This window comes from Ixodes scapularis, unplaced genomic scaffold, assembly GCF_016920785.2.
Source record: "Ixodes scapularis isolate PalLabHiFi unplaced genomic scaffold, ASM1692078v2 PGA_scaffold5__190_contigs__length_132052651, whole genome shotgun sequence".
Classification (NCBI taxonomy): Eukaryota; Metazoa; Arthropoda; class Arachnida; order Ixodida; family Ixodidae; genus Ixodes; species Ixodes scapularis.
Window position 1 is genome coordinate 31,342,526 of NW_024609880.1, and position 23,659 is coordinate 31,366,184.

Genomic DNA, 23,659 nt, shown 5'->3' on the forward strand with positions numbered 1-23,659 from the left:
TGTTAAGACCTGCGAGTGTCTCCTCGGGCATAGAGACTCACCTTGTCTGTGAGTTCAGCCAAGAAGGCGGCCGGAAGGGGGGCCTTCTTGGACTGCATGAGGCCCGTGTTCTCATAGTCGTCGTCCTGCAAGTAAGAAAGCACAAGACTTGTAGCTACGCTCCACAAAAAATTTACCGTCCGACAAAAGCTGACTGAGGTAGGGAGTGAGAAACTGATAGTTTTGTTGGATATTAAATTAATAATCACCCGGGATGTTGACCAGAGGAAACAGGGGCAACACGACCATATCCATCAATATTAAGATAGGCAGTGACAAAAAAAAAAAGTTGGATAAAGAGGCAGCTCTACTAAGACATGGGGAATGAGGGCAACATAACCACGTCCACCAGGACAGTGTGATAGACTGCAATTAGAAATAATTCGATAACGAGGCAGCTCTACTGAGTATTAAGCCACTTGGGAAAGCAAATAGGCTTTTGACGCAGATGTACTCCACTATTTCTTAAAGTCTAATGCTAAAGTGCTCTTATCTCAAAATTACTGCTTTGAAGGCCGATTCTCGATTGGTAGTTTATGTGAGAACAAAAACTAAATTTTGAGCCACACTTTATTTTTTCTAAATGATGGGGTTTTTTGGGTTGTTTTTATAGAAATGCATAGTCGCTGACTGAATAAAAAAGGCAGGGAGCCTGTTTCAAATGGCCCACTTCCAGCATGCATTTGTTGCCTCCTATAATGCTTTGGCTATGCACATGAGAAGCTCACGAAATGCTGAACTGTAATCAAAGGTGGGCAGCTCATACTCAAGGCGGAACAACTGAAACGCTTTCCAATTGTCTCTATTCTAAAAATGGCCAGCTGAACTGAGGAAAATAGAATTAGAGAAAGTCTTTATACATACGTATGCATAAAGACAGGCATCCAGCGGCATGCCTGTCTCTTTCTCTAATTCTATTTTCATCAGTTCAGCTGGCCATTTCTAGCAATATGCACCAACAAGCTCAACTACAGCCTGTGTCTCTATTCTGTCAGTGACCATAGTCCACTGCAACCCAAGAAGGTAGGGTGGGGGAAAGGAAGGCTGAGGAGGAGGAAGCAGACGGAATGCTGGAGAGGAGAGGAGGAACCTCCTCCTCTCTCCAGCATTTAGCCTGCTTCCTCCCCCCCGGCCTTCCTTTCCCTCACCCTGCCTTCTTGAGTTGCAATGGACTATAGAGGCATGCCTAACTGGCTAGTGAGATAGATGTCTGCTGGAAGTGAAACGGATGTTGAACCGAAATTTGGATGTCGCAAAGTAAGGCCGCAGAAGCGTTGAACGGGACACTACAAACTCCAAAACATTGCTCATACGTCTATACCTCAAACAGGTAGCAGTATCTCTAGAAAAGAAGGGCGCGATCAAGCAAGGACTTTAACATCACGATCCCCCTGGAACAGTTGAGAATACGACCGCCGGTGGATTCGGGGCCGCCAGAACCACGGCTTGCTTTGTTTTTCCTTCGGAGTCACCCCGGCGACATCTATTGCCTTCGTTTTGGCCGCCGACAAGTTGACTTCTCGATCGCCGGCTCATCTCGAGTCCGAATAAAGACAGCTATGTATAAAAACCGAGTACCAGCCGATGCAAGACAACTCGAGAAATCTAGAAAACGCAGACTGTGTGCGCAGGAAGACGTAGGGCAAAAGTTCATCAGCACGGGTGTCCAGCAAGATTTCGAGCCAGATGAATGTCCTACAAAAGAGCCTTATAGGTCGCCTAGACGGCGGCAGGTCGCGGCGGGACTTACGTCGGCATCCGCGTCGTCGTTGGCCGCGATGGACGTGACGTATCCCTCATACTTGTTCTGGGTGGAGCCGTAGATGTCCTCGTCCATGTACGCCCCATTGGCCGCCGCCGTGAGGGGCACGCCCTCCCCGTTGTCTGCATTTCTGTTGCCTGCCTTGAGGGCCTGGATCTCTCGGATCTGGGCCTCAATGTCTGCCGGAAGAAAGAAGTAGTTAAGCTAAAGGGGCACTGCAACTATTTTGTACTTTCAGCAAATTCTGCTTAGAATTAATTCTTGACATTCACAAACTAAGGAACACGTCTGTTTTTGTATCCACCAACGACGGTAGCAGAAACATTTTTTTTTTAGAAGAATGAGCACTGTCCACTCCTTTAACTAGCGACCAAAAGGAGGAACAGTGCGACGAGTTGGGTAATTATTGTCATTGCAGGGATTGGGCATGAGCCACTACCCAAATGTTTGTTGAGGCACTTGTTGTCATGGGTCCAAATTAAGTGGTTGTGTAGTGCTTGTGTTCAATCTACAAGCCACCCTTGACTATGGGCATAATGTGGCACTCCCTGTGACAATGTCAACAATGCGATCCCCATGGCTATGTCACCAAGTTTTGCAAAGAGACTGAAAGGAAGTTGTCTTTTATCCTTAAAATTATGCCGTCACAAAAAAGTTGGTGTCGGTAAAACTGCATGCAAGTATCTTTGGGTCACACTAATGCCAGCGAGTTTAAGCGAGAAACTTTCCAAACCAAAATCGTTGCAGGCCCCTTTAAAAGTACTAGCTCGAAATCTGCGGTTAAGACATAAACAGACACAAAGACGCTACAGGAAGACAGCTGAAGTCGATAACAGTGAGCCTTTTTAAGCAGTTTCTAGTTTGAGGTGTACGGCCAGGAAACACGCATTCACAGAAGTACTGGCACGAGCCTTCCACATGAATGCTTCTCATGGACGCTCCCGTGTTCATGAAAAGGAAAACGTGCGTTCACTCCAGAACATCTGCAACCATGATTTCAAAGAAGGTGGATTGGTGCACTTGAAGTATAACGTTAAGAAATAGGAGCACCTGTGCCACCAAGGAACGTGTTTTTCTATACCACTGTTCAATCTTTGGAACACAAAGAAAAGCCTGAATGCCTTTTTGTTGTTCAAACAATCTGTGTGAACGGGTTGTTCAAGAAGCCTCGACTGCTAGTCTTGTAGAATCAATGCCTCTACAGTATGACGTCGGTCAAGATAAGCTAAAGGTAAAGACAACCAGAAGGGTAGAAAATCAACGTTAGCCTGTGTCTGTTTCCAAGATTTCTAAAGAGCGACCTCTGCGTTGGCAATGCTACGACACATCTCAAGACTTCAGTAGAGGATCGCGATTCAGTTCGCTGTATGAGCCTGTTGACCCAAAGGAGTTTATTTTTTAGCGATTTCCCAGTTTCCGGATACACGAGCGGGTTAAATTTGTATCAAGTGTTCAAGAAATTCCAATCATTTTAGCACAGATTAGTCTTCCTCGAACTTAAACTAATTCCAGTTAATGCAGCAGAAGTTTGGCAAGGTGAAGCACGCACTCGAAACGTCATTAGTTGTCGCACGTAGCAACGCAAAAGGCGCGTTTTACTACAAGCGCGAAAGTTACATGAATAACTAAACATGAGGCTAAAATTTTTCGGCAGAACCACTTTAATCGTACCTCTGATTGACGTATTATACCATTATACGTGCAGGATTTCGCAAAAACAAATCGATCTTTCAATGCGACGGTCAACAAACATTAGGCCTAGCGAGACTGCTGGTTTTTTTAGCAAGCTTTCTAGCAGGTTCGCACGTTCGTAATGAAAAGACACGTTCATATATGCAACACAATTATACCATAGAAGTATTCACACGTTTATATCGCGCATCAGGCAAGAGACAAACGAGTAAAGTTAATATTTACCTTCAGTGGAAATTGGTGGCTGAGCCGCCATGTTTGCCGCTGTTTTTGTCGCTTGCTCTTTTGGGCTGATGCCGCTAGCAACGGCACCAACCCATAGAGATCATACATACCGCACCATTTTTTTCATTTGTTCACCCCCGAAAACAACAAAAATGCAATAGTATTTTACTTAGCTCTCACGTCATACTAGGATTATTTAAAACCATAAAATATTTTTAAAAAATGTTGTTGAATTTTTAATTAGTATTTTATCTATCCAATCCAGGCTATCCAATCCCGACTTCCGGATTGGATAGCCGTGCAAGGAACTTCAGCTGGTCAGTTCCCGTTTTGGGTTGTTATGTCGCCATGTCGCGCCTGACCATTGTCGAAAAGGGACGTCCCACCCAATCGCAAAATCTGATGATATCCGATTTTGGTTACCATGCTACGCTCCAGACTCGTTGCGAGCGCCAGCGCAGTCCACAGTCGCGTCACAAGGGAGATGACAGAACGCGGCAGCCTTCGCCCGATCTGCCTCGCTGAACCGTCACATGATAACGCACCAAGGTTGGACAGTTCCAGACATTCCGTGTCAGCGTTCAACCGACGTCACGTGTGCGGACGCACCTCCCCTGCCACCCCCACGAGCTAAAACCCATCGATGTTTTTTTTTTGTTTTTTTTTTTATCGAACTAAGACCGTTTATTGAATGATTGAAAGGTTGAGTGGCTTATCCCACGGTCGCCTAGTGTGACAAAACCACGAAACCGCAAGCTCCACGACTGAGACATCAAACGCCGGGACAATCGCGGCAGTACTGATAATCATGGATTTACTAGTTTCGAGAGCGACCGTGCATCGGTGTAGTATCTCTTCGTAGCATTGTAGTCTCGAGGTTCCTTTTTCATTGTGTGCTCCAACATCGAAGGGGGTGTGTGTCAGTCCACCATGGCAAACTTGGAGCGACGATGGAGTCTCCTCGACGGATCGGACTCGAATCCCAAGCCGCGAAGTGCGGTATCGCCGCCGACGCAGAACCTGCCTGCTACTCGAGGCAAGAAGACCCGCCACGTGCGGTCCCGATCCGACCAGGTCGGGCAAGTGCAGTGCGGTCCGTCGCCGTCGACGGAGGAAGCGATCCGGACGTCCACGTCGTTCCCTGCACAACTGACCACTGGCTCCGTTGGCCGACGAAGCATACTGGACGAAGGTGCTCGTTCATTGCCTCTTGCACTTGCAGGGCCTGCAGCCAGTACCATAGACCTCTAGGCTAGGCGGCGCAAGCTACCTCTCGTTATAAAGGGTACAACCATTAGCATCCCTCTATCCAGTAACAGTCAGTTTGACGAGCGGCGTTTCATTGACAGTTCTTTTGATCCAAAGGCGTCCTGCATTCATTCCATCAACACATCTGCAACGTTTTGTCGAACACCCTACTAATTTTGCAAGAAACTTTATGTCTTGCTTGGTGTACGGGGCGAGAGAGAGCCTCGGTAAATCACACACTAGCCTTCAGCCAACTTCCATATTTAATTGCATACTTAAAAAAAAAAAAAAAAGATTAAATTATTTGTTGACGAAACATTGCAGGAGCATGTGTCCAAGAAACGCCACAGTGTCAACGAAACATGTCCATGAAACGTGTGTCCGTAAAAAGTTGTCTACGAAACATATTTTGACGAAACAGTACAGACCCCTCTTCAATCCATCAATTGACTATGCTCATACAGCTTTTGCATGCCGAAATTAATCGTGCATTGCAGGAATGGCCACCATATATTATATTTTGTTGGGTTCCAAGTCATGTGGGTGTATACATGCCTTGCACCTGACGTCATTTCATCAGCTCTCCAGCAACCACAGGGGTGAAGAGGAAGGAGGAACTCTCTTCTCACCATAACTGTCCCAGACTTATGCAGGTATCGCTATTCTCCCTCTCGAAGATTATAGACAATTAACCCGTCACTCAAAATTTGTACAAAAGCAGCTTTCCCCTCTCTTTTCAGTTTTGGCGCAAAATGGATGATGTGATGTCAGGGCAAGGCATGTACTGGGTAATGTGAAAGCTGAAAGGCTTGCTCCTCTAAGTACCTTACCCTATCAGGACCAGTCGTGATGGTAGCAATTTTCTGTAGCCATAAAACCAACATCATCATCATCACCATCCATACAACCATTTTATGAATATCTATGCTCCTGGGCATCCACAGTGCACACATCAGTCAATGTCTGTGGAGGTTAATTTTGATGCCGCTTTCAACTTTTATAGGAGCTGGTGCACGAACTTGTGACCGGAGAGGCTTAAAAACCGGCTGTGGTGCAGTCCGCAGAAATCAAGTGCAAGTGTGTGTACCAGCCTTTAACACTAAAGTACTGCTATGATAAAAAAAAATAAATGCACCACTGCTAATATCTTGAACTTCGCTGCTGTGTTGCGGCATAAGCAAAACCTATTTTTGTGTGCTAGAAGTTCCTTTTCGTCTTTCTTCAAGAGATTTGCGCACCTACTCATTTTGCAATCATCCAGTCTAAATGCTGCTAAATGAAAATGTCTTTTTTTTTTTTTGCTATTGCAGTACATTGCAGTAAATGTATAGAAGCAGTGTCGCAGCTTTCTGAGGTGGGGTGGTCGAGGACTGCAGCGACATTGTAACTTGTCCTGCATTAGGCTTAATTGGGTAGCATGTGTAAGTTGTGGCAGAATGTTAGTCCAAGCAGAGGGTGGAGTCGCTGTATTTTTCTAAACTCATTTTACCGTAACCTGGCAAAAAGCGAATGGCCTCTTTGAGCCAGTCGGTGCAAAGAAAGCGAAGCACATGACTGCCCTTACCAAAGGTACAGAGAAGAAAGCTTAACCCAAGCAGCCTGAGAAGAGGGGAAGGTGGAACTCCCCTTTTATCCAGACCATCTTTTTTGCGTCCCGTGCGTTCCTTTTCCCCCTAGAAGATTTGTCCATCGCTCAAAATTCAAAAGAAAGGTGGTTTTCCTCTTTCTCTCTCCCGTGGCTTTGGCAGCACTGCATGCTACTGGTGAGAGAGAGTAGACTGTAGCTTTTATTGTTTGCCAAGTCGCGGTGAGACAGGGTATATACACCAACACACGACCCTGACGTCGCGCTGCTGCGGTGGCGCTGTCAACAGCATGGCGCAGACGCTTCACTTCACGCGAATTCGGTTTTTGCGCACGCGTGGTGCCCGCACCTGGTGTGGGCGAACGCGGGATTGTTTGTAAACAGCGTGTCTGTCTACAGCTCAGGCTCACTAGTACTGTAGCTTTTGCCGTGTGGAGTGCCGCTGATGCTGTTTATCGCCGTGTGCTGTGCTGAAGCTCACTTCTCAGTCGAGCATGTCTCCTTGCGCATCGCAGGTGGCAGGGTGGCCCCTCCCACGGAATGCTTCTTTCCGAGGCCGCATCGGGGCCAAAGTCTTACCAGCTTTCTCTCTTCGGCTGACTTCGGCACCTGTACACAACTGGACAGGGTGGGGCAGCTTTTATCTCTTCACCCTCATGTGCCCATGTATTCTTTAGGACTGGGACGCATAGAGGCTGGTTCATGCATTTGCATTCTCTTGCGATCGCTTAAAGGCCAACGTTCAGCCTCGCTTTTCTGCAGGGAAGATAATTCTCTTGGCACCCTCCCCTAAACTGCGAAGGGGGTTGTGTTGGGGCAGGGTAAAAAGTGGAGAGGATATAGGAAAGGAAGAGTCAGGCAAAAGTGGAAAGAGCGAAGTGTATATGTTGGCCCCTAACACCCTGGCACCACCTTTTGGGTATCCCTTGAACACTTCCAAATCTCTATTTTTTTACGCACCGTTCTTTCACCGTGGCCTGGAAATAAGTCTGTCAATGTTATACCGTATTTACTCGAATCTAACACACTTTTTTTTCCGGAAAAATAGGTCCAAAAATCGCATGTGCGCTAGAATTGAGTACGACCCAAAACTGCGCTACCATATCGCCATCGACATTTCAAAATGGCCGCTTCATTACGCGCTGAGAGGCTTGGAGCATAGCCAGCGCTTAGCGTAGTCGTGTGTATCTTGCGTTCGTATCAGCATGGAATTTCCCACTGGAAAGACATGCTGCGTTCACCATGATGCTGGATTAAAAAAAAAGTGAAAGCCGTTTACAACTCCATGTAACGCCGAATTAGAGCGCAGCTCTTGAGGAGGAGAAGGGAAGTGTACTGGGGGGGGGGGGGGGGTTCAACTAACCAGGGGGGGTCACGTGACCCCCCCCAATGCCGAAGATGTCATCACTGACTTCACTGACTTCACTGATGACGTCATCAGTGACGATGACGATGCGGATACCAATGACGTCACTGATGACTTCACCAGTGATGATGACGATGCGAATGTCGGTGACGTCATCAGTGATGATGACGGTGCGGATGCCGGTGACGTCATCAGTGATGATGATGATGTGGATGCCGGTGACGTCATCAGTGACGTCACTAATGACGTCATCAGTGATGATGACGATGACGATGTGGATGCCGGTGACGTCATCAGTGACGATAACGTCATCGGGGGTCACGTGACCCCCCTCGAGGTCACGTGACCTCAGGGGAGTCACGTGACCTCAGGGGAGTCACATGACCTCGGGGGGTCACGTGACCTGGGGGGGGGGGGGTCACGTGACCCCGGTGGGGGGCTCGCGAGGTGCATTATGGGACATTTCCCATAATGCACCGCGCAGTTACGCCGACGGCGACGCCGCTCAAGCCGGAAACGAGCCCCTAAGAGCTGCGCTCTAAAAGTGATATTGTGCGCGGAGAGCGAAGGAAATCGGGCCGCTTCACGTGCGTTTAGTGTTCCAGAAACTTGCGTGCGGGACGGGCGCAAGCAGAAAGAAAGGATTTTGGCCTGCAAGGTTCAAAGATGAAATGCTTTGGGCCGTTGACAGCGACAAGGAGTCGTCCGACAGCGATGACGAGTCATGCATACCGCCCCACGGGCACTGCCCTGGACTGTCGTCGTGATAACGACCTTGCCTGTGAGAGACGGCGCTGTTCATTTCATCGCAAGATTGATGCATTTTTAATAAACCTTCGTTGTTCCAAGTGAGAAAAAGTTTAATTTCTGTATCCAACCTACAAAATGTGGTGTGCGTAACAGTCAAGGTCATCACGTTTTTTGTCTTGTTTTTGACCTCGAAAATGGGGTTCACGCTACAATCGAGGGCGCGTCAGATTCGAGTAAATGCGGTAAGTGGGGTTCCATTCTTTTCAGATTTATTAGAAAAACTCTGAATTTCGAGGTCACAATTGCAAAATAGAAAGCAATAAAACGCAAAAAAAAGACTATTTTACGAATAAATTTTGTGAGAGCCCAGGGTCGGTGGTCGTGAGGAGAAGCCGCTTAAGTTTCTTTTGAAGTACCGTACCCTTGACAAGAGGGAGTTCACCGTTTATCCCGTCGAAGTTCGCTCTGGACAACAAGTCGTTGTTAGAATGCAATTAGAATGCATCAAGTCGTTGTACTTCAAGGCCATGACAACAGCCACTGTTCCGGTTTCCAGTCTGGAGCATGCTATTCGCGCTTTTTAGAGGGAGGAGGGGTTATGTTTTTATGAAAGTGAAAGCTATGATCCTGTGAAATTCATAGGAGGGGGCAGGGCAGCTGGAGCTTCCTTGGTTCCCGGTGACCACGCCCAGGTGTTTAGTCATTTCGAAACGTTGATGTCAGTTGAAGCAGCACTTCTTTGCAAGATTTGTCTTTTGACGGTTAGGATTGACAATGGCAAGAGCGCCAATGCAAAATGAATCTTCAGACATACCATTCAGTACAGGTGAGTTCCTGAATTTAGTGTATGTTTTTGTTCGAATGATATTTATTTTTGCTTTTAATTCTGAAAAATAAGAAACAGTAAAATTAACTTTAAAAATTTGGAAAATTTAAAACCTAGAGAAAAACAAAAACTGATGAACCTTACACTTTCAGCAAAAAATAAACTCTCAAAACACCCTCCGAATTTAATGAAAAATGAACTAAAATAGCATGGAATTCTAATGATATGTAGGTAGGTTTTATGCTTTTGAAGTTCGTTTTTGCCTTGCATACAAGTCTGATAGAAAGCGCTGCATATTAAAAGGCTTACGAAGTGCTATCGTACCTTTGTTGCATATGATGGGATATCAAATGCAGCCAGGTGAATTTTTTGCTCCACTTTTAGTACTGTTTTATCAGCTGAATTCTAAGAGAGAACCATCGTCAAAAACCGTCATGAAGAATTGTGACATCACATGGCTATGACTTTACATCAAAATAAATGACATTGTAGGACCTGTTGATGTCACAGAACTTTATAGCATCACGTGATGTATTGAGGTCACGTGATTCTGACATCACATTATGTCGGGACATTGTGCGACACTGACGTCATATCATGTGGTCGTACATTGTCATGGCATCACAATAGACCCACAAGATCATGGTATCACAGTACCGTGTCATCAGTGTCACGTGATGTCGTGATATTGTGACACCCAAAATATCATGACGTCAGTGTTATGTGACTTCATGCTATTGTGATACCCACAACATAATTGTCACCAAACCATGATGTCACATGACATCACGGTGTCATGTGATGTCATGCTATCCTGAGATCCACAATATCATTGTCATAATATGACGTCACGTGACATCACGGTGTCACATGACGTCATGATATTGTGACACTATGACATCGTGTGACCTCGCACACACTCGTATCATGTGCCCAGCTCATTCACAGCACATTCCGTTGCTCTTCTCACTTCTTGCTTGCACTTCTCCGCAGAAGCGGGTGAGTGACGGTGGCGTTTGTTCTCCAGGAGAATGCGCACATCTACGTGTCCGAGGCCCTGATTGCAGCCATGGAGCACCTCCGCTGCAGTCGAGCCGTGGAGCGGCCAGAGGAGCAGGCCGACAGCGACGAAGATATCCGCCAGCTGCAGCACTGGATACATGTTCGCCGAAGAGAGCGCCACCTCGAGGTGGTCCTTTACGTCTGCCCGTTTATTTGTGTCTGTGGTATGAGGGGGCCTAATGCAAGAAGGCTAGGTGCTTGGCCTTATCCCCCTCTCTTGCTGGGCAGGGCAGTGTGTGGATAAAAGTTGAAATAACAACAACGTAAGCATTATGCATAACATGGGTTTCCAAACTGTTGAATTCCCTAGAGCATGCTCTTGGGTTCGTCGAGCTGCCCTATTTCTTCGACCATCCCTACCCCAAAGTAAATGATGTTTCCAGTTCGAGCAGCATTTTTTTGGCATATCTGGGCCACCCACTGATGCATAACTATGAGCCAACCTATTGATAATAGTGTGTGCCTTACTGTTTACAAGCTCTGTAGTCTCCTGCCCTGCTCTATTGCATCAGTGTTGAGACAAGGGTTCCTTGAGATTTGAAGGTTTAGAGCTTGTGATACACAAGGTCAGATTGGCAAAGCACGAGCATTATACGCGATTAAGTGCAGCAAATTTATAAGAAGTGTGGACAAATTTATAGGTCAAAATCTGAAATTAAGTCAGAACCAGCTGCCGAAGCACAAATCTAGATAATTGCCCAACAAGTGCAATAGTCACATGAAAACATTTAAGGGAATAACAATGTGCTTGCAACTTCACAAAGCAACAAATGGCATATTAATACAATAAACAGAAAAAAAACTTGCGGTTGTATTTCAATTTATTGGTCAAACTGCCATATGCAGAATTGGGGAATACCGTGAAATACCGTGGTTGCCAACTATCGTATGACTCGGATAACCTTCCTCTGTACTGTCAACCTAGAACTCAATCGTGTTGAGCTATTTTCATGCCCCACGAAAAGAGAGAGTGACTTTTTTTTTTTTCAGAGCAATGCCAAGGACTTTATTTGGAGAGTAAGCTGTAATTGTTAGCTATCAGTGAGACCTCCACACATAAGTTACACTTCGTGCCATTGCAGAAAGTGCTGAAAGGTGCCTTCGAGCCGCAGCTGAGCGATGGCCGCACCGACGGTAGGTGTAGCTGTCCTGCAGCTTGCAGGGATCTCGGTTTCATTCGTTGTTTCCTCTTCTTCAGCCACCAGCAGTACGTCCCCACCAAGTTCCGAAAACTCGTCGCCTTCGTGCCGCGGTGAGCATCTTTCCTCTTGAGGAAGGGCATCGCTTTTGTTGCTTTTTCTCTTTTTTTCATGCTTTGAATCGGATGACCTTTCTGGTCCTGCAGTGAATGCTCGGTAATTTGAGGTTGATAGAATGCCAAAGTTTATTTTAATCATGAAAAGTCTGGGTCATTGAAGTTGTCCGTCAAAAGTTTATATTCCTTGCATCGCTTCTGAACGGAAGGTGCTACGTGTCACTTTTGCAGGTGCACCTGTAGAAATGTAATGCAACTGTCTTTTCACAGCGATGGCCATCATATTGGCAAGGATTTACAGCGAATCTTAGGGTGTGTACTGTGTTCATTGGGGCCCGTTAAATTTAGCGGAGAATCATAGTGTCGCATGACACTGTGACGTTACAATTCCCTTGCTAAATCTAGCGGAAATTTATCGTCACATGACGTGCCAATTTCCTTGCTAGTGTTAAAATTCCTTCGCTAAATTTAGCGGCAATCTTGGATTGCATGATATTGGATCATGGTGTCAGTGTCACGTGATGTCGCAGTGCCACATAAACGCCGACTGCTAAGTGTAAACGTGGCAGCGTAATTGTGTGTGGCAGAATGTGCAACAGTGCATGTAACGTCTTGGCTATCGCTGCAGTTAATTTGCTAAACACTGCAAGGAACTGCCAATTTTTAACGTTTTTTCATAACATATGAGTGTCATGTTTTCGAACTGTGTTGTACGTTATGTGCTACATGATCATAATAATAATAGAACTGGCTTAGTCAAATAGAAAAATGTCAAGCTGGCTTGGTGCTTGGCAATTACGTTTCTTTAGAAAGATCTCCTTTATGTATTTATTATGTGGTATAAAATACAAGTGAGCAGTCATGATCTGATTGAAATAATTCAATTTTGATTGATGACGTATGAAGGTGTATCCAAGAGTAAAGTTATGCTTTTGAATAAAACGAGAAAGCAAAGAGATATGCTCACATTCTGTACGTAGCTTCATTAAAAGGTTCAACCTTTGTTAATGTTTTTGACATAGGACGGTCGCCTAATCCCTGTAGACACCTACCATATTGTGTGATTTAATGTCCCCGTGTCCGTGGAGTAAAAGCCGCCTCCAGTTTTGTGCAACCAATTCAGAACCGTAACTAGTTGTCACAGTCTCATTTGTTTGTAATAGCCGATTCACACGACGGACTGATCCGCGGACGGATTGATCACATGACGACATATCCGCGGTTCGTCCGTCTCCCAAGCGCATCCACACGAGGGAGACGACGAGCAGACGCCAGTGAGGACGGACCGAACCTGTTCGCACCCCACAGTGCCGCGAAACTCCAACATCGCACAGTAGCACCGTTGTCCAAGAGAGAAATCGACGGTTGCTACCGCGATAAAGAATCGTACGCCGCTGCTACGTACAGATCGAGAACAAAACACCGGGACAGGCTTCGCGCGAAGCGCCACTAACTTTACTAACCCAAAGCATGACAGTGACACAGGCATGATTCTGCCCGAGAAAGCTTCGGCGTAGACGCGACGAACTTCTGGGCTCGCGGAGGGGCGTTTGGATATGCCTTCACACACTCCGCGCTCGTGCACAACACTCAAGCACACCACATCCACAAGAGAGGGCTTGCTCGGTGAAATCCTGATTGGACGTGCAAGAATTATTGCGGTGCTAGACTAGTTTTGACGGGAGCTTCTTGACACGGACCCGGAGGAGCACCGGAACCTGCGTCGCGTCAGCCGGACAAAGTTTCTAAAGTTTCTCTCATGCGTGGAACCAAGAATCGTACGATAAAATGAACCAACAAACGCACAAAATGCAACGACGCGCCATTTTTGTTTTGAACGCACAGAAGCAAAATACCAAGAAAACCATGTACCGTTGCCAGACTAAATGCTTTCCAAGTCAGTCTGCCGCCAAACGTCCGCGAGTGAAAAAGGCGCTCGACTTTATCAGTCCGCGCCTCCGCGGAGGAGGCGCGGATCGCAGGAATCGGTGACGTCCCGGTCACGTGGTACACGGTCCGCGGACGAAAATCGCGATTTGGTCCGTCGTGTGAATCGGCTATAATTGTCGTCCACTAAGCATGTTTTTTCATTTTACCAAACAGATAGTAGCTGCACATAGATAAGTCGGGGCTGTTTGGTGGAAGTCTCCACACCTCCCATTTACCTAAATGTTTTTGACAGTTTCTCGCAAAAACTGGGGGCCTTTTTTTCTGAAGGTGTGAAGAATTTAGTTGCACATCTTGACAAGTTTTTACAGTTTGAAGGTGACTGTGTTGAAAGAATAAATGTTGTACCTTTAAAAGAACATACACAACGCAGTAGTGTGTCTTCTTATTTTTGTTTCAATCCAAAGTGGAACTTGCTTCTTGATGTGCTTTTGTAGATAAAATTTACCTATCGGCACCATTTTTCTTCGGTAATATGATAAGCAATCCTAGTGGCTAATGTCTCATCATTTAAATAATTTTTTGCCTCGTCACTTCCAGTTGATGTGTCAGACGATGAAGAGGATGACGCGGAAGATTTCGAGCTCTCTGGTGAGGTTCTCGAAGGTTATCAACTGATGGAATCCCCTAAAAGTTTCCTTAGGCTCGGGTTGACACTTCTAGGAGTAAAGACAACACCATATTCTTTTTTTTCTTCTTTTAATAAATGGCTATTCTTTATTATAAGCTTGTATGGCACATTTGAATTCAATAAGTTTAGGTGAGCATAAAGATGCATAAGTTTTAGCTTTGAAGTTGTGTTTCTCCTACTAAAGTACCTCTAAAACGATGTAGGGAGTGGGGAGTTCTGTTGTCAGCAAATAATATCCAGGTAGCACCAAATGTCAGCAAATAACGCCCAGGTAACACAAAATTTAGATTAGAAAAAGTGTGATATTTGAAATTAAAAGAAGTGCTTCCGGTGCTATCCAGTTTTCTACGCATCCGAGGATTGCCAGGGCACAGTCCACGACAATTCCAGACGCTGAGACGACTTGTTCTCCCCTTGATGCAGATGCCACGGGAGCGAGGCTTGCTTCGCCACTTGCATCACCTTGCTCTGGCGAGTCGCCGAGTCATTGGCGCTTGTCTAGCGGCGAGCGTCTCTTGGAGGTCTCAACAGACACAGAGGTTCCAGGAGCTTTGCTTGATTTGTCGCTGGAGGAACCCAGTAAATTGTGAGTTATTTTTGGGTCTTGCTTTCGTCTCAGAACAATGATGAGTGCCTGTAGCTAAGCCGTGAAGAATGCTTTGTTGCTTTGCATAGATCTATGCTCGAACATACAAATGCACTTTCCTCCTATTGTCTGAGGCCAGCGTACTGGCCATTCGCCCATTCGTGTTAGGCAATGTTTGCTTGCATTCAGCCAGCTTGCATGCATTATCGTTTTTATTGTGCAAAGCTTTGTATGTGTACTGTTGGTGACAGAAATAAATATATAGTCTAGAGTTTTAGGTTTCGCCTTATAAACGTATGGGAATGCTACTCGCTCTATTCTGGGCTTTTTTTTTAATGCATCTCCTGCTTTTAGTTTTAGGTGCATTGGCAAAGGAATGCTACTTGCTCTCTCGTGGGCTTGCATCTCCTGCTTTTAGTCTTAGGTGTGTCGGTACGCTACCAACACTGATCCTATACGACCAGATGACCTCTTATGCTCATTCCCTTCCCTCCACCCCCTAAGGCAGTCTAAATAAACGTTTTCTATTGCTTAAAAAAAAAAAAAAAAAAGTTTTTTTTTTAAAGGGCGTTGATAGAACATTATTTTTTTATATAATTTTTTCATTAAATATATATTTTTTCTTTTGCTCAACATTTACGTAGTTAGACGCAATTCAGGTGGAGGTCACGGCCTGCTCTAGGCCCCGCCCTCAGATCAGTGGCACCACCCATTACGACTGGTTTGGCTCGTCCGTTTGGCGAAACATGCTTGCAAGCCTAGTGTTTCACGACATCCGGTGCATTTAGCCTGGCATCTCACGCCGTCTGCTAGTCGTGTGAGCAGGTATGCGGCAGCCTCCGCCATTGTCTGTTATTCCACCACTGTCTATTGTCGTCTGCGATGCCCGTAAGACGCAGACATGAAAGCTGCTCGTCGGCGTCCATTTTCACCTCCTTCCCTCTGCTATTCTGCACCCGTCTAAAAACTTCTGCAACACTCGCAAAACGCGACCTAAAAATATTCGCTTTGGCAGGTCTGGCACATTGCAAAACTTGAGAGCTACTTGCCTTTCGAAGCAAAATTACTGGAGCGACAAACTTGATGTGAGCCGAACGCCCGATTGCCTCCAGCCAAGTGGCTCGCAAATTCTTAGCTGCGTACGTATGTTCTAAATATTAAACCATGGTTGCAGTCACGACGGTAGCACAATTCACAGAGCAGCGGGGCCGCTTTTACGGGCTCCAACATCTTTATTCGGCATCAACACGCTCAAATGAAAAAATCCAGCGAAATCCAGCAACATATTTGACATGGAATGCTAGGCTTAGGCCAGTCCTGCTACGAACACAAGCACGTGCACAGCACTTACGAAGGTGCATATATCGTTGCGACAGTGTTTGCTGCAAACTGCGTCGGCTGGAGAGATCTTCCTCTAAACACCTCGGTGAATGCAGAACAACTCTCACTCATAAAAATATTCGAGCTCAGCAAGCTATGCTCGTTGAACACTGCCACAAACGCCAGCAGTCATGTTTGTTGCCGTTTAAACCGAAGCAGATGAGGCAATCTCCGAATATTTTTTAAAACAATGACTATCAGATTATTTGTTTCTCAAACATTAAAACATTGTTGATAAAAATATTGCGGCACGGAGAAACAATATTTCACATGTCAATCACCTCTCCAACCAATAAGAGCCGAGAAAAGGTGCTTAGTTAGCTAAGCACTGGGCGGGGCCTAGAGCAGTGCTAGCTCCCCCCCACCTAACGTGCGTCCAACAACGTAAATGTTCCTAGAAATATTTTTTTTTTTTAAGTTATGCACGAAAAAAAAAATATATATATATATATTTTTTTTGTGTGTATAACTTAAAAAAAAAAAAAAAAAAAAACGTGACCCATTTAGGCCTGTTAAACTTCTTCAATTTTTAAAGTTTTTAATTTTAGTGTTTTTTTATGAGAAGACCCTGGTCATTTGAAAATAAAAAAAACGAAAATATTTTTTAAAACATTTTTTTTTACAAGTCACAAACAACAATACTGTAAGTACTAAACTCAGGAAGCACACATTTATAGTAACATCAATTCAAAGTTTCATATCTAGGCTGTTTGCTAGCATGTTTGTAAAGCTTTTCCTGTTTTCTCAATTTCATTTCTCTGTCACAACAAAATGTTTTGCCCATAATATGTATTGATCTAAACTTTGGATCTGAATGCTATTTTCAGGGTTTAATTAGTCTCAAGTAGATCTAGTTGGTATATGTTAGGTATAAGTGTCAGCTAGTACGTAAGCATGAACACACAAATGATAGAAACGGATAAACATACCGCTGCCTAGCAACTGGGTTATAATTCCTCTTTGTCTTTAACCCTAAGTACTTCCTCTTCTTCGTCTTTAACTCCAATTACTAATTTTTAGAGATTTTCACCCGAACCACATTATTCTGGCTCTTGTGAAGACCATAGCACCAGGGCATTTATCAGCTCATTGCCGTGCGTGTAAACGCAGCCCAGCGCTCATTAACATACCAGTGCTTGCACGAAACAAAAATCCGTATGCACTGGAGATGCTTGATGCACTGGTGATGGAAGGAAAAACGGTAGAGCTTGTTAGCAACACCTCCACCATTTCAAGTTTTCATGTTACTCACTACACCACCTTGGTTACTGCTTCCTTCTTGAAGTCTACATCACCATCTCGGGTACAACTAAAAAATCTGTGTTATCTTCAATCGTCCTTCAGCAGCGTTTCTTATCTCATTTATATACACAACACATTTCTTCTTGTCATATATGTACCAATGCATCGACAGCACAGAATGGATCATATATTGGATCGGTGGCACCATCGCTTTGTCTGAAAGCCGGTTACAAGCTCTCCCATAAAATCTGCTCTTCCGCTGCCAAACTGATGCCCATCCGTGAGGCGCTTTGATACATCTTAGAAGCATCCCCTTGTGCTTGGATTATAGCAGTCAGCGACTCTAAGTCAGCCGTCCAGTCACTACAACATCTATGCAAAAATAGTCCAAACAGGCCACTGATCTTAGAAATACACAAAACTCACACTGACATCGTCTCACTAAAGCATTACCGTACATATCATTTTAATGGGTACCTAGTCACTGTGGTATAACAGGTAATGAAATTGCTGATGCAGTGACCACACCTGCTCATGTATCTCTCCAACAAGTACTGGCTGCATCCTCGAAATCTGATATCTGCATGATATCATAAATTTTAGGGAAATCTAAAGCAGAGCACCTTTGGAATGTCATCGACAGAAGCTCATCTTTAAAACATATTGATTCAACTCGATGTTTCGTGGTTTCGTATTTCGTGGTCTGAAGAGACAGCACGAAGCCATTCTCCGTCGAATACGGCCAAAAGTTTCTTATTGTACCAACTATTCCCTTTATCTTTATTAGAAGCCAGAAACACCCAACTGCTTTGAATGTGAAACCATTGAAGACATTAAACACAGTCTAATTCAAATTTTCAAAGTACGAAGAGCTCCGCCAGAAATTATTAAAAGACATTAAGAAGCCATCAGGAACAACCCTTACGATTCAACAACTTTCGGGTGTTATAAGCTGCTTATAGACGCTTAGCATGCAAGAAGGACGTAAAGAAGTGAAAAGAAAATTGGAGAGGGAAACAAACTAAAAGAGAAAAATCTTCTGCCAGGAAGAATTTCTTTTTGTGCGTTGGGCTTTAAGCATTTAACTTATGCAGCCATAAGTGGCATGTTTTCTTAAGCTGCTCAGGCATGCACTAGATTTCTGGCACCACTTTGTGCCTGCAAGCTGAAAGGGTACATGAAATGTGTGGTTCCAACTTTCAGTTACATGTTTAGAGTGTAGTCTTAGGGTGGAATGTCGGGAGAGTATAGTACTGTGTAAAACGCAAACTGTGCACAACAGTTTTTTTTTTTTTCTTATATAGTGATTTTGTGACTTTTTTTTGCAACTGCACGATGAGGCTTGTCTGCTGCAGGTGTTCTTCGGCAGAGGCAGTGGCGCTGAGCTTGCTCAAGCGGTTCTCTGGGAAGCAACTCCCCAAGGCATCAGAACTACAGTGGTTGGTTTCGGAGCACGAGACCGACCAGTCGGTGAGTGCGAGTGACCGAATGTTTCGTCGCTTGTGTTCGGAACAACTCTGTTTTGCTCCACCCATGCAGTTGCTGCCACTTCCTGACGCCTGGCCTGTTTCGCCAGATCAGCAGGAAGAGGAGTACACCGCACACAAGGTACAGTCTGGGCCGCTGCAAGCTGAAATCTCCAGTTGCCACTTGCTGTCATTACTCGCACACAGACATAAGAGCCTGCCATCAAAACTATTACGGCAGAGCCTTTTCAGCATAAAGCCAGATCTTTGTTATTTCATTACAGACAGGTCTCGTTAGTGTGGATGCATCTGTTGCCCCCAAAAATCGTCCAGAATGTGTGTCGATCGTCAATAGTTATGAGGCAAAAGAGCATGTACTGTAATTTCCAACGTATAAGCCACATTTTTTTTCCCCAGAATTGATGTCTGTTTGTCTTACACAACGGTATAACTTATATGCAGCCTTTTTCTATAAGAACAGACTTTAACTGCGAAAAGTTTGACACGGGATTATATTTCTTGTTTGATTAGTTGACGAGAATCCTGAACCGTCCTCTTGCTTGCTTATATATTTGCAGTCATAATGCACATATGTGGGCTTTTTAATACAGTTTCGCTGCACTGATTGTACAAATACTCTCGAGACCAGTTATAACGAAACAGCAGCTACAGCGCAGCGATCACAATTCCTCATTTCTGTTCACACTTTTTCAGTGCATTTGTGTCTGTTTTTAGCGAAGGAAATTGAGCGGCTCCCGTTGATATAGCGAAGAATAAAATTCGGAAAAATTACTAAGTCTTGGACCGCCGGACTTTGCTGCCGTGGCCAAGTAGCCACCCAGAACAGGCTGATGAAGATGCTGGAAAGGCGGCCAGCGGCAGCCTCTACAGCGTTGTCTGCTCCCTGCTTCTTATCTGGGAAGCGGATAGAAGAAGCAAGAAGAAGCCGTCGTGGCATGCGAATAAAGGCTTTCGGAGTGCTAGTGACAACATACTGGCAGAGATGACGGAGAGAGCATAGATTTAAGAGAGTGAGCAGTAAAAATGCTTGCATTTGATTGTCGCGTGGCCAGTGTGGCTAGGGAACTGGGCACATAGGCGGACACATTTGAAGAAGGTTAACCCTGAAGTGTTTCTACTCCTTGCAGCTCGTTTTGCAAACGCGGCCCACAAACCACGTGACCCCGATCGAGCAGTTGCCCCATCTCTTAATTCTAGGCTCTCTATACCGATGACAGACAAGCTTGAGCGCGAACTTGGTGCCGTGCGTGCTTCTTTGTTTGCTTCGTGATCCGTGTCAGCGTAGTCCCGGCACTGCCAACAGTTCGACGGGAAAGACGAAGGCAATCTCCTTGAATCAAAAGTGTACCATCCTCAATGGAATGCGCATAAACGTAAAGAATGCCGTCCACCGCCGGCGTCCTTCGCGGCGCCCGCTGCAGTTGTCGACACGGTCCTTACCCAGCTGGATCTTTTGTTTGATCGGAGCCTCTTGCAGTTGGCAAGAAGCGGCTTCTATCTAGCAGAGGACGTGTGCAGGGAAGCCTCGAACGCTTTCTGCAGGCTCGATAAACATGTGCCTGTGACAGCCCGTGTTATTTTTTTTTTCATGTTATTTGTATGAGTTCAGATATAACGAAGAAGCGGATGTAGGGAAGCGATTTCTGATTCCCGTTAACTTCGTTATAACCGGTCTCGACAGTGCATAGGTGGAACTTGTACAAAGGTGTGACTTATAGACCGGAAAATACATATTTACCCAGTTTGTCCTCGAAAATTTTGCCCATACAGTGGGGTGCCCATATGAACGGAGTCTATATTAATGAGACACGAGTATACCTTTGCTGCATCAGTACTTCATGTACCAGAGTTGGTATTGAATATTGTTACTACTTAACCACTTAGGGAATCCTGTAGCAAAGAAGGATATAGGGAAGCAGAATTGAGGTGTGCTCATAATACTGGTACATATAAGCTACTGATTTATGTAGTCGTGTAACGATAAGGCACTGATACAGTGAAGATTTTTCCTTAGAAAGCTGACTACTGTAGGGAGATCTAGTGTAGTCTAGGAGTTGGGATATTTTTACAACCGGGTATCCAAAATAAAGTTTTCCAAGTTTAAAGAAAAGAAAGTATGATAGTATCCGAAATATGTTTTTGCATTTGGGATGCACTCTTGGGCGGACCCCAAAGAGCAGGGATAATCGTAGCCGTCGATTTCTTAAGTGAAATTTATTAATATAAACTTTCTAACTGCTGCAATTAGCGTTTGTGTTTTTAGTGGAAACTTCAAGGTTGCTGCATTGCAAGACTGTTTCGTTTCGTAGAATTCTCGTAACCAGCCCGTGTTTCAAGATATCCGTCTTCAAATTTGCCACTCAATCCAGCTAACTTCGTCTCCCCCATTACTACTATTAATTCATCCACTAATATAAGTAAGAGAAACCTTGCTCAGGATACCATGCATGATTAGGACTTTGCTTGTCTTTTTCTTTTTTTCTGCTCAGTATGTTTTTTTTTTATTCTATTCGTATGACAGTGGACCGCTTCTACTCCATTCACCCCTAAGCTGAAACTGCAGCCTAAGCCACAATGCAAGCTAGCCTGTACTTCTGGCTTTGAGACATGCTTTTCTAGCGCATGCGCTCATTCTGCGGAAGAATGTTTCAAATTCCTGATCGCATGTGCTTGCGCCATCGACTGCAGTCTCAGCTCAAGTGTGAATGGAGTATAGTGCCGTTTGTGAACAAAGATTACCATTATCACCATCGCCAAGATTGTGGATGGGGTCAGTTTTTTCTTTCGTTTGATATGGCTCTGTGCTTGGCCGCAGCTGCGCCTTCGTGGCAATTCCGAGTGGGCGCCTCCACGTGAGCAGATCATCTTCAGCATTCAGCCTGAACTCAAGTAAGTGCATTCATAGTATAATTGCAGCTGACAGACAAATTTATTAAATTTGAGGCGGTCACGCGAGGTATTGAAGCGATATATGCACAGGTGCTTTCACACGCCTGGCCGGTCATTAAAGTTGCTGTACTTGGGAAGGTAGGGCTGGTGATTGAGTGATCGTTTTCTCACTTCGATTAGGACTTTTACTCTAAAGCTACACAGCGAGATTTAACTGCTACTAAACATTCACACTTTTGTATTTTTATCATACTTCAACTTTGAGCTTTGTGAGGGCCATGGCAAACAATTATTTGATCTGAAGTAAAAAACGGGACTGTCTTTCTGAGGTTCCGCTGCAAACTACTATGTCTAAGTGCGGTGGAATTTTAACGTCCCTTCTACGAAGGCTGTATTCTGTCGTATAATACAGACATTCATCGTTCCCTTGGTTGTAGCAAAACAAGTCCACCTTGCTTTTCTGTCCCTAGCCAAACACAGTTTTCTTTTTTCTGGCATCTGACCGGCACGATGGACGTGTTCAGTGAAGTCCTTTTCAGTCTGATTCTTTCTCTCGCGAAGCATTGCGAAGATCGCAGAAGCACTTCTGGCAAGCGTACGACTTCTATCTGTCATAGACTCTTTTTGAAAGTATGCCCTCTGTCGTGTGCTGTGGAATCTCTGCACAATGGCTGACACAAGCGCAAGCTCCTTGCAATCGATCGCACCTTAAGGGGTGTCCAAACAGGACACTACAAAACGCACGACTCCGACAAATCGTGAAAATTGAAGCGGGCTTGAAGCAGGCGCGTCCGCTTCAATTTTCACGGTTTGTCGGAGTCGTGCGTTTTGTAGTGTCCTGTTTGGACACCCCTTTAGCTGCGCGAGTACTTGTGCAGTAAGAGCAATTGTCACGCCACTTTCACATTTTGCGGTGTCGGTTGGCAGGAGAAATGTCATCACATTTAGCGACCTTCACTTTCACGAGTCCTTCCTTTTTTACAGTAATTGAGCATCGGGCTCACAATCTTGGAGTACTGGGTTTGATTCCTCTTGGGGGACGTTCGGAATTTTGTTGTTTTTTCAAAATTGATCCGCTCGTTTCTCTCCCATGCACGCACATTCGTTTTAACAGTGCAGAATTTTCCCAGAGTGGCTGCCGCAAGAAATGTGTTCGGATTTAGAATACATTTTGTTACTAGTATTATTACGATTCACATTATTCATCAAGTATGGGCACGCCCAATAATAAACATTGTACTGCAGATCTAATTGGCCAAAACAATGCTTTCTATTGGTTAGGTGTTGCATGGTACATGTAACCTTAAATTTGGAAAACTTGCAATCTACAAGAGGCAGATGCATAATTATTCAGCATGCAGATACACCGACTTCGTTGGTGCCGTGCTTTGTAACCGTCGTAGAAAAGTGTCTCTTGCCCTTGCACTTCTCCATCATAGAAATTCGGGAACCTGCTTGAAAGGTGTATTCTTTGAATTGTATAAGCGACCTCCCTTTGCTGTGCAGGCGCAAGTTGCAGTTGGCGAAGCAGAACTACCGATGTGCTGGCTGTGGCATGAGGGTTAGTACAGGTGAGGAATTTGCGGCAGTTGTTGTGCTTTTCTATCTTTAATGGCAAGGATTGGTGTAGCCACATTGTGGTCACGAGCCTGTTTGGAAGGTGCGTTTCATTGGGTGCCCTAAGCCG

The 23,659-nt window shown here is 45.0% G+C and overlaps 2 protein-coding genes across 2 annotated transcripts in view; one reads left to right on the forward strand and one right to left on the reverse strand.

Moving 5' to 3' along the window:
- The window catches only part of LOC8033823 (splicing factor 3B subunit 1), a 28,104-nt gene extending 24,294 nt beyond the window's left edge, over positions 1–3,810 (reverse strand). The window contains exons 1-3 of the mRNA XM_029984720.2: positions 3,719–3,810; positions 1,790–1,980; positions 42–125 (exon numbers count right to left, since the gene is read on the reverse strand). Coding sequence (XP_029840580.1) covers positions 42–125; positions 1,790–1,980; positions 3,719–3,749 — 306 coding nt within the window. The 5' untranslated portion in view covers positions 3,750–3,810. The remainder of the gene's footprint in view (positions 1–41; positions 126–1,789; positions 1,981–3,718) is intronic.
- A 180-nt stretch (positions 3,811–3,990) lies between these two features.
- The window catches only part of LOC8033819 (run domain Beclin-1-interacting and cysteine-rich domain-containing protein), a 35,682-nt gene continuing 16,013 nt past the window's right edge, over positions 3,991–23,659 (forward strand). Inside the window, exons 1-11 of the mRNA XM_002406092.4 lie at positions 3,991–4,910; positions 7,067–7,179; positions 10,521–10,682; positions 11,638–11,689; positions 11,754–11,807; positions 14,298–14,348; positions 14,812–14,974; positions 18,952–19,066; positions 19,136–19,204; positions 21,899–21,972; positions 23,479–23,543. Coding sequence (XP_002406136.3) covers positions 4,649–4,910; positions 7,067–7,179; positions 10,521–10,682; positions 11,638–11,689; positions 11,754–11,807; positions 14,298–14,348; positions 14,812–14,974; positions 18,952–19,066; positions 19,136–19,204; positions 21,899–21,972; positions 23,479–23,543 — 1,180 coding nt within the window. The 5' untranslated portion in view covers positions 3,991–4,648. The remainder of the gene's footprint in view (positions 4,911–7,066; positions 7,180–10,520; positions 10,683–11,637; positions 11,690–11,753; positions 11,808–14,297; positions 14,349–14,811; positions 14,975–18,951; positions 19,067–19,135; positions 19,205–21,898; positions 21,973–23,478; positions 23,544–23,659) is intronic.